This window comes from Sinocyclocheilus grahami, unplaced genomic scaffold, assembly GCF_001515645.1.
Source record: "Sinocyclocheilus grahami isolate Dianchi unplaced genomic scaffold, SAMN03320097.WGS_v1.1 scaffold707.1, whole genome shotgun sequence".
NCBI lineage: Eukaryota > Metazoa > Chordata > Actinopteri > Cypriniformes > Cyprinidae > Sinocyclocheilus > Sinocyclocheilus grahami.
Genome location: NW_015505886.1, coordinates 1,468,721 through 1,479,968, shown reverse-complemented (window position 1 = coordinate 1,479,968; position 11,248 = coordinate 1,468,721). Strand labels below are relative to the sequence as shown.

Sequence of the window (11,248 nt, the reverse complement as noted above, 5' to 3'; positions counted from 1 at the left end):
TCCAAACTTAAATTGTTGTAATTTATGAACACTTTGGAATACAGACATAAGGTTGGCCTCTTTGTAAAGAAGAAAATCAGCAAATTATCGCAAAAGTGGAAGTATCAAAAAGTTATAGTAGTTTAAATTTACTGTAAAAAAAAAAAAGCACTATATTAATTTATTTGATATATAATAAATATTTTACATATCAGGTTTTACTCTAAAATTGGTATAAAATTATAGCCTTATGTCTAAATAAGTTATGTTCCAAATTTGAAGTTGATATGAAAAAAATTGAGGTTCCTGTGAGATTTTATTTAGGGCGTTATACCCCAAACAGCCACCGGGTGCCATCCAAACTCCATTGAATTTGTAAAATGCATTTTTCTGTCACAAATGTCTAGATTTCTCTGTCAATATTACGTCTATCTCAAAATAATCCTGAGACGCAGACCTTTCCAATTATATGTTTTTTGTCAAGATTATAAAAAGTTTTGATTCTAAGACCGTAATTCATTTTGTAATATGACACTTGACACTGCCCACTAAGGGGGAGGAGACTGCCAAAAGATTTTAAAGTACCATTTCCATGGTAACGCAATGTCTGATTTCGAAATGGTTTTCACAGGATGAATCTTGGGCTTCTAAGCTTTCAAATTATTTATGATGATTACTAAAAGATTTGATAGAGAAAAAAGACAACAACAAAAAAAGAGCGCCAAACGTCCCACAGGTGGGACGGTGACAGTTAACCCTTTAACAGTCACACTAAGAAGTACATTTGCAAAAAATTATTTATTGCTAAAATTATGTTCCTGACACTACATTGAGCAACTTTTCCGTTTTTTTTTGTCAGATGACCCCTTCACTTAGCGGATACACAAGTCAACCAGCTGGTTGACTTGCCCAGTTAGGGTAATTCTCGGCATGTACTCATTTGTGCACCTAAAGTTGACGTTTTTTTCATATAAAAACATTACAGACAGTAGAATGTTAACAACATCCATTAATTTATTTAAAAAAACATGTTTTTATTATAACAAACAATAAATACATTGTTATAACCGCTTCCACTCTTCTTGGAAGGCTAAGTCCCTGTTGGTGTAATGGTCAGTTGTCCCAATGCTTTTGTCAATACATTCAACACAACTTTGGCACCTAGGGAGAGGTCTTCCAAGTCCAGATGTGCATGCTCTTCCTTTTGAATGTTGAAGAATGTTGTGGCCCCTTGGTAAAGGATGAAGTCGTGGATTATGCCAATGGAGCTGGCCCGACAGAAGATCTTAAATCTCCACTTATCCGGCTTGTTTTTAATATACTGCCGGAGTTTGCCAGCTCTGGTGCCCTTGTAAGCCACCATCACTTCATCAACACTCTGCCTGTTGGTGGGGGGAATGAGAAGGCATTGTTCTCTGAGCATGTCTAAAAGAGGGCGAATCTTATGGAAGCGGTCAGTGCAGCCTTCCATCTGGAAGTTGTCATTGAAGTGGACATGTCTTCGTAGCACTTGAAGCTGGCTGCATGCCAGTTTATGATCGCATTGCTGAACTAGAGTCAATTCATTTGACCCTAACTGGGCAACTCGACCGAGCGGTCAAGCACATTTTCTGAGGTAACACAGAGATTAATTTTATCACCATGCTTCTGCCATTCAACAAAATATAGTGTTAGGAGGTCTAGAACATGAAATCAGATGTATAAAAATCTTACCTCAACTTTCAGCGTCACTAGCGGCAAGGGTTTGAAGAGAGCGCCACAGCAATACACTTCCGGTTTTGTTTCGGCTCCTCAGCATCAAATATATCCTTGCAGCATAGCCACCCAGTGGATACAATTGAAATTACACCCTCTATTCAATGAGGGGTATAAAGACAAACAGCCAAAACTGCAGTTTGGCGAGTTTTAATTACAGAAATGTGATCGCGAAAAAAGGTCAACCGTGCGGTTACAATGCACGTTAAAGGGTTTTAAGGGGTTAAATTAAAAATGCACATAAAACTTACTAAAACTGTCTATCTATCTATACAGACACACACACACGCCAACAACAAAATACTCTTAAATCAAAAGCTTGATATTTGTAATTAAATCTTTATTGTTTTTCTCAAAAGAAGTGTCCATAGTGAAAAAAATATCTGCCCCCATTTTTCTAATAAACAAACTTTTGATTATTATGGCACCTAATGGTGAAGTCAAACCTGTTAACATCTGTTCAAAGTGTCATTACAGCAGGGCCCAAAATATCATTTCCAAAAGCAAACCAATAAAACAAACAACAAAATGTTATAAATGATGATGAATCTAACAGCCTTACAAACGCTTATGCCTTCATAAAATCTGTATAAAAAACAAAAACTAAATCTAATGTAGAAACAATTTAATCATTATTAGTAGCGTAGCAAAAGCGTATGAATTATTATAATCAAGTGGATAACACAAATATGGTTTGACACTAAATAAAAACACGTTGGCATAAATGTCTACAAATGAAAATGTAAAGTAAATCAAGCAAAAAGGAATGAAATTCTGAACGACAAAAAACAACTTTAAGACTGAAGTGCTTTGGGCTTCCTGCTGGACCAGCTGATATAGCTCTGATATTGATAGGAAACACATTAGATGTGCGTTTTTAAATGCTGAACACACAAACATGATCCTAAATCTATGGAAGATTTAAAATGATCCTTTGAGTAAAAACAATAAGCCAGCAAAAGAAAGAAAAAAACACTGATCAATTTCTAACAGGCTGATCAATGAGTGTAAGTGTTGACATATACAGTTCCTATCATTTCCACTGGCCAGTTTACAACATCCAGCCAGTTTCAGTCATTTTTATTTCAACAGTCCCTAATAACTGTATTACAACCTCTTGTACTGCAAAATACAATGTCATCGTGGTGTTTAAAAGTGTATATACCAGTATTCTGGACAAACTAGGTCCCTATTTCTCTCTGAAAACCCAGTCTAATTAGTATAAACGGCTTGACTGGTCACACAAGTGGCCTGATGGGAAGTTTCTTACTGTGCGAGTGTATGAACGAGCGGCGAGTGCCCTCTAGTGTAAACCACTGACATCACTGCTGACGAGTAACAAGGTTTGGTTGCATACAGACACCCAGCCACCACATGTGTTCACATCCCCCAAACAATAAAGAAAATAAAGGTGAAGATTACACAGAAAATATACAGGTTACTAACTCAATCAGAGGAACGAGCGGCCGGATAGATGATTTCCCTTTGCAGCGCGGTTTCTCTTGGTTTATAGGCGAGAGGTAAAGAGTGTAGAAAGGCCTCGGTTATCTGTGACTGTGTGTTTGTGCGTGGACGCCGCCTCACGCGATCGCTTTCGCCTCCGGCAAAAACGCCTCCCAGTATTTTATCAGCTAGAGGAGAGAGAGCGAAATAGGAATTATGTGCGTTTTAAACACAATTCTGGTTGATAAAATGATTAAAACATGTTTCTGTACCTGTTGTTGCGAGTTCAGCAGTGACTCCAGATATTTGATGATTTGTCTCTTAAAGTCTCGAGCTTTCTCTTTCTGTTAGCAAAGAAATTCAAATGAATAGTTAGTCTTTTTGAAGAGAAGAATGTTTTGAAGGAGAATTTAAAGGAATAGTTCATTCAAAAATGATAATTTTCTGAAAATGCATTCAACCTCAGGTCATCCAAAGATGTAGATGAGTGCGTTTCTTCATCAGATTTGGAGAAATGTAGCATTCCATCACTTGCTCAGCAATGGATGCTCTGCAGTGAATGGGTGCCGTCAGAATGAGAGTCCAAACAGCTGATAAAAACATCACAGTAATCCACACCACTCCAGTCCATCAGTTAGTCTTATAAAGCGAAAAACTGCGTGTCTCTGTAAGAAACAAATCCATCATTAAGAAGTTTTCAACTTCAAACTGTTGCTTCTGGCTAAAATACCAGTCTATAATCCATAATAACACTGCCACCAGTGAAAAAGTCAATCTCCTGTTGTCCTATCACATCAAAATCCACCAACATATTTGTTAAGAACTCTTTTTTGTCTTTTAAATGGTGCTTGATCTGTGTATATTTCTCTCCTGATTCAGAAGAGACAACTTTTTCACTGGAGGAACCAATGTTATGGATAGAGGATTCCTATTTTAGCCGGAAGCAAGAGTTTGAAGTTAAAAACGTCTCAATGGTGGATTTGTTTCTTACAGACACACAGTTTTTCGCTTCACAAGACATTAACTGATGGACTGGAGTGGTGTGGATTACTTGAGGATTATTGTGATGTTTTTATCAGCTATTTGACTCTCATTCTGACGGCACCCACTCACTGCAGAGGATCCATTGCCGAGCAAGTGATGGAATGCTACATTTCTCCAAATCTGATGAAGAAACAAACTCATCTACATCTTGGATGACTTGAGGGTGAGTACATTTTCAGCAAATTTTCATTTTTGGGCAAACTATTACTTTAATGTTGATATTTAAATCCATGTAGATATCAGTTCTCACATCAAAGCGGATGACTTCTTTCCGTACGGTGGCTGAGATTCTCTCAAATTCTCTCTCGTACTGCGTGACTTTTGCTTCCCACTGGAGGACGAGAATAAGAGACGGCTCATTATAAAGCTGAGTTTATAAGTTGAGGTTACAGATGTTATCGTTTATCTGTAGAACAGCAAAAAACAGTCTACAAAAAAACAGTAGCATGTTTGTGCAGTTACCTCAGCGATCTCATCCTTGGCCTGCTGGAGTTTGTCAGGTTTGTTGGCCCACAGGAGTTTGGCCTCGACCTCTCTCTTCTTCTGCAGCATGTTCTCTGCGTCCTGCCAGCGCTGCCACGCTTTCATTCTCTGATCAAAACAACCCTGACGATCACAAGATTATTATTATTAATAGGATGTATTAAGGGTTGGAGGGTATGACTGAAATCTTATGGTGTTACAACAGGAACTAAATAAAAAATTAGATACATACAGATTCATATGCTAAAAATGCTAAACATCTTTAGGAAACAAATACATAACAATAATAAATATAAAAATACTTCATTTTTAATCTTTTTTTTTTTTTATTGTAGAAATATTTCTCCAAGACTAAACATTTGAGCATCATGATTGATACTAGGGCTGTGCGATATTGAAGAAAAATGCGATATGCGATAACTCATTAAACAATGCAATATTGAATATGCGATACGATAATGCTTAAAGTGCCACATGCTCATATAAAACAGTTTTACTCAGCTGTTGCCGAGTCAGTTCTGTGAACTTCTATAACTATGCGTCATATATATATGGTTATTTGTATGTATGTACCAAGAGTTCCTGTAAAACCACAACAAATTCCTTATGTTTGCGCACACTTAAGTGGTGAATAAAGCTCATTCTGATTCTGATTCTAATAAGAAAGCACCCCTACAACAACTTCTGAAAGTGAACGGTAGTGTTTTACTCGAGCATTACATAAAAATGTCATTTTAACATTAGTGTAATCATTTTAACATGAGTTTAGGAACAGAGTAATAAAAAGGAAAAATAAAAAACTGCTTAGAATTTACACTTTGAATTCAATATGCACCGATTCTTATTTAAGCTACAAAAGTTATTTAGGTAAGAGCAGTGAGTGATTTTCTCTTTGTCTTTTGTTCATGGCCCCAAATATTGCAAGCTGTAGCGATATGCATATTGCGATATGTACATTTGCGATATTTCGATATATTGCACAGCCCTAATTGATACGTTACATATTTGTTTATATTATTAATTATTATTAAATAATAAAATAAAATGTAAATGTAATAAAATAAAATGTAATAATGATAAATATATAATCTGATTTATATTGCATTGCTAAAAATATTTGAAAATTTGTTTTATAATTATTATAATTATCAACAAAATGTTATGTTATTAACATATATATATATATATACACACATTTTTGGACAATCCAGCTAATTCTTAAAGTCTCAAACAAACAACACAATAGCTATGCTCTGAAGCAGTTTTCTTCTGTGTGCGTGTTTTGTGTGTCTGTACCTTGACGGCTCCCAACAGCCGTATATAATCAGCCAGCAGCTCTGAGAAGGTGAAGAAGTCGTTGGCGGCCTGTTCCTGATGGAGCTGCTCGATTCGATCTTCCACCTCGGCCAGCTGAGACAGAGCTCGTGACAGAGCCGTGTTGTCCTCCGAGCTGCCCAACATCGCCACGCTCTTCGCAAACACAGCCGTGTTCCCAGACAACTCTGAAACACACATTAAAAATGTGAGAAACCAGTCATTTCACTCACTAGATATCACATTACAGAAATAAAATGGGTTGCTCTACATTTCTAAAGAATAAATATCCACATTTAGGTGCAAATTTCAGCTAATTTTTTAATCTGAAACTGATTGTTTGCACTTCTGACCTTTTCTGTGATTGACAAGCGATTCCACCATGACGTGAAGCTTCCGCATATGCTGTTCTTCATTTTCTACATCCTGGATCTTCTCGTCAAACCACTGAAACCAACACACACACACACACACAGATTTATATTCAGTATCCAGTATTCAGTATCAGTGTAGGTTAGACCTTCATGTTCTTTCACTCACCACATCCTGTTCGTTCATCTTGATGGTCATCTTGCTCACAGCATCTGTGGCTTTGTTGAGCATTTTAAGGAAGCCGGCTCCACTCAGAGCCTGTGTGCTGACTGCTCTGGGTAACTAACACACACACATACACAGCATTAAATTATCATTACAAACAGCAAAGCTCATGTTTCTGTGTGTGAGGAATAGACAGATAAACATTTGCAAGTCACTTCTCTTAGGAAAGGTTTATGCTAATGTTGAATTTTGCAATTGCATGTGCTGAATAATTAAAAATGTTAATTTTTAGGTCACTAAACAGAAGCTGTCTCACCTCCTCTTTCTCCAAAAACTCTCTCACGTCAGGATCCTGCAGCAGAGACGGGTGACTCACAACCCTCTGAAGATATCTGCAACAACACAAACAAGCCTCACTTTTTAAAATAGTGACATAAATACAATAAGTAGAATAATAATTACTACTACTAACATTTAGATGACAGTGTAAAAACTAGTTTTTTTTTTGTTTAAAATGAAAATATATATTAATATTACTACAATTATATTACTCAAAGTAATTTTTCTCTGGTCATTACAAATAAAATATATATTAATTACTACTAACATAATATAACATTATATTATCCAATTTAAATAATCAATAACATTAGATTAGATAATACAATAAAAATATATTATAAAATAATCTAAAATAATGTAAATTGTAATTAATATTTTATTGTATAAAGCATTATAAAAAGGTGACTTGACTAAGTATCATTATATAATTACATTTTAATGAGGACAGAAAAAATACACTCAACGTTTGTAGTAATTAATATCAATATATATAATACTATCGTTTACTTGGATATTAAGTATTTTATAATATATATATTAAATATTAAAAATTTAAATAATGTTAGCAGTAATCAATATGAAATTATATTATCCAATTTTAATCATTTCTGTCAACATTAACATTTTAATATATTAAAATTAGTTAGCACCAACATTATATTACATCTGTCCACATTAAAATTAAAATGTATATTAGTATTAATTATAACATTATATTACATATAACATGTAATTTTCTGTCCTCATTAAAAATATACAATGTTATTTACTACTATATAACATTATATTATTTAAGTTACGTAATTTAAGTAATTATTTATTCATATTAATTACTATTAACTATTTTTATATTATATGACATTATATTATTCAATCTAAGTAATTTTTATGTCCACATTAATTAAAATATATACATTAATATTAATTACTTATACAATAGTATTTTTATATTATATTATATTATCCAGCCGAAGTCATTTTTCAGTCCTCATTCAAATTAAAATACTGTATAGCAGCAATTTGAGATTTTAGACCAATACGATTTCATTGGAGGCAGGGCAACTTAGCACAATGTAACAAAAAGAGAAACCGAATGAGTGACAAAAAGTTCTAACATGCCACACTGTTGACAACTCAGTCAGAAGAATTAGGATTCAGCAATTTCCTTCAGAGCACCTAGATAAGAACCAATGTCATCTTGAGTGACGAACCTCTCTAGAGCAGCTCTCCTCCGCTCCACAAACTCTGCTGATGATGGGTCCTCCTTCCCAACTTTGACTTTTGTCATGCCTGTCAAATCCACGCACATTTATTCAGAATCAGCCACGTATTCACAATCAGATCAGATCTGATGCATTAGCGGAGCACGTTCTTACCCAGAATGCTCTTCTCTGGCGGTGGAGGTACAATGTATCCGTTCTGTAAGTGTTTCTCCGAGAGCTTTTCATACAATCCCAGGAAATCACTGAAACGTCTGCGGACGGTAAACGTCTTGCTATGGAACATGGTTAGCGACGTCTGGGAAACAATGAGAAAACGGTGAGATTTAGACTGTGTGTCATATTGTGTGTTAGTGTGAACAGGATGATTAACGAGACTGAAAATCACCTGTGTTGAAACTTTGTAGGCCATGTAAGCGTTCATACCATCACCTGTGAGGAGAAGAAAGAGAATCAGCTCACATGAGCAAAACAAACCAAAACAAAACCATATCATAAAACACATATGCTGCTAATGTAAATGTTTAAATATTAGAGCTGGTTATACAAAAGCCACAGGTTTAGTCTCAAGTAGCTGAGATGCTTTATGATCCTGCTCTTCTGGCTGAAAAAAAGTCTTAACTGGCCAAAGCTGGTCTCAAAGACTTTTCTGGGTCGCTACTTTTAGAAGAGCTGTCAGCTTTTCAGACTAAACCAGCTAAACACCAGTTTCTCCAGGCCAGAAGACCAGGTTAAACCAGCAAACTAGTGTAAATAAGGCCCTATGATCTCAGCAAGACGATGGAAGACGGAATCGAGAAATATTCAAACAAGCAACACGTAAATATTCAAAATAAAACATTTGATAGAGCCCTATGAATGCAAAAAAATTATAAATTATTGAATTGTTAACGTTTTATGAATTCAATTGATTAAACATGATTTTGGTCATTAAAATGTAATCAAAAGATTGAAAAAAAAAAAAAAAAGTTAACCGATTTCGAAAGGGCCCTAAAAATGTCATTTCTGTTAAACTGTCAATAAACTGTCATCAAACTGTGTTCGTTTCATGATTCCAATTAATTAGACATGCTTTCTGATTACCAAAATGAAATTTCACCATTAAAATGGAATCTAGAAAAATTTTTACTGAAAAAAAAGCAGAATCGAGAATTATTGAAAAAAAATGTGTATATATATATATATATATATATATATATATATATATATATATATATATATATAAACTAATAAAATAAATAATAAAACATGTTGCATAGGGCCCTACACAAACCAACAAATTGAAAAAAAAATAATAAAGATTTTACTATTGAACCACTCAAGATTTACATATTTAAATGACCTATGTTATAATTGGCTAATTATTAAGCATATGCATAAGCATATTAGTTGGATTAGGGAGAGAGTTTTGCTTTAAAACGCATAGTATATTAAAATCCTTTTGTCTATGCTAAACAGTTACGCCCTAAGATCCTCCAAAGCAAATGTATTTCTGCAATTGTAACTAGATAATAATCAGTGTCTGCTGAATAACAAACAACCAAAACTCATCACATCTTCTTTATACAGTGGGTACGGAAAGTATTCAGACCCCCTTAAATTTTTCACTCTTTGTTATATTGCAGCCATTTGCTAAAATCATTTAAGTTAATTTTTTTTCCTCATTAATGTACACACAGCACCCCATATTGACAGAAAAACACAGAATTGTTGACATTTTTGCAGATTTATTAAAAAAGAAAAACTGAAATATCACATGGTCCTAAGTATTCAGACCCTTTGCTCAGTATTTAGTAGAAGCCCCCTTTTGATCTAATACAGCCATGAGTCTTTTTGGGAAAGATGCAACAAGTTTTTCACACCTGGATTTGGGGATCCTCTGCCATTCCTCCTTGCAGATCCTCTCCAGTTCTGTCAGGTTGGATGGTAAACGTTGGTGGACAGCCATTTTTAGGTCTCTCCAGAGATGCTCAATTGGGTTTAAGTCAGGGAACTGGCTGGGCCATTCAAGAACAGTCACAGAGTTGTTGTGAAGCCACTCCTTCATTATTTTAGCTGTGTGCTTAAGGTCATTGTCTTGTTGGAAGGTAAACCTGCGGCCCAGTCTGAGGTCCTGAGCACTCTGCAGAAGGTTTTCATCCAGGATATCCCTGTACTTGGCCGCATTCATCTTTCCCTCAATTGCAACCAGTCGTCCTGTCCCTGCAGCTGAAAAACACCCCCACAGCATGATGCTGCCACCACCATGCTTCACTGCTGGGACTGTATTGGACAGGTGATGAGCAATGCCTGGTTTTCTCCACACCTACCGCTTAGAATTAAGGCCAAAAAGTTCCATCTTGGTCTCATCAGACCAGAGAATCTTATTTCTCACCATCTTGGAGTCCTCCATGCGGGCTTTCATGTGTCTTGCACTGAGGAGAGACTTCCGTCGGGCCACTCTGCCATAAAGCCCCGACTGGTGGAGGGCTGCAGTGATGGTTGACTTTCTACAACTCTCTCCCATCTCCCGACTGCATCTCTGGAGCTCAGCCACACTGATCTTTGGGTTCTTCTTTACCTCTCTCACCAAGGCTCTTCGCCCCCGATAGCTCAGTTTGGCCGGACGGCCAGCTCTAGGAAGGGTTCTGGTCATCCCAAACGTCTTCCATTTAAGGAATGGAGGCCACTGTGCTCTTGGGAACCTTAAGTGCAGCAGAAATTTTTTTGTAACCTTGGCCAGATCTGTGCCTTGCCACAATTCTGTCTCTGAGCTCTTCAGGCAGTTCCTTTGACCTCATAATTCTCATTTGCTCTGACATGCACTGTGAGCAGTAAGGTCTTATATAGACAGGTGTGTGGCTTTCCTAATCAAGTCCAATCAGCATAATCAAACACAGCTGGACTCAAATAAAGGTGTAGAACCATCTCAAGGATGATCAGAAGAAATGAACAGCACCTGAGTTAAATATATGAGCGTCACAGCAAAGGGTCTGAATACTTAGGACCATGTGATATTTCAGTTTTTATTTTTTAATAAATCAGCATAAATGTCAACAATTCTGTGTTTTTCTGTCAATATGGGGTGCTGTGTGTACATTAATGAGGAAAAAAATGAACTTAAATGATTTTAGCAAATGGCTGCAATATAA

At 35.9% G+C, this 11,248-nt stretch overlaps 1 protein-coding gene across 1 annotated transcript in view; it reads right to left on the bottom strand.

The window, feature by feature from the left end:
* Window positions 1–2,057: 2,057 nt before the first annotated feature.
* The window catches only part of snx1a (sorting nexin 1a), a 17,984-nt gene continuing 8,793 nt past the window's right edge, over window positions 2,058–11,248 (bottom strand). The window contains exons 5-15 of the mRNA XM_016244079.1: window positions 8,506–8,549; window positions 8,274–8,415; window positions 8,109–8,187; window positions 6,872–6,947; window positions 6,559–6,672; window positions 6,372–6,465; window positions 6,001–6,206; window positions 4,684–4,827; window positions 4,472–4,552; window positions 3,450–3,521; window positions 2,058–3,365 (exon numbers count right to left, since the gene is read on the bottom strand). Of these exons, the coding sequence (XP_016099565.1) occupies window positions 3,315–3,365; window positions 3,450–3,521; window positions 4,472–4,552; window positions 4,684–4,827; window positions 6,001–6,206; window positions 6,372–6,465; window positions 6,559–6,672; window positions 6,872–6,947; window positions 8,109–8,187; window positions 8,274–8,415; window positions 8,506–8,549 (1,103 nt within the window). The 3' untranslated portion in view covers window positions 2,058–3,314. The remainder of the gene's footprint in view (window positions 3,366–3,449; window positions 3,522–4,471; window positions 4,553–4,683; window positions 4,828–6,000; window positions 6,207–6,371; window positions 6,466–6,558; window positions 6,673–6,871; window positions 6,948–8,108; window positions 8,188–8,273; window positions 8,416–8,505; window positions 8,550–11,248) is intronic.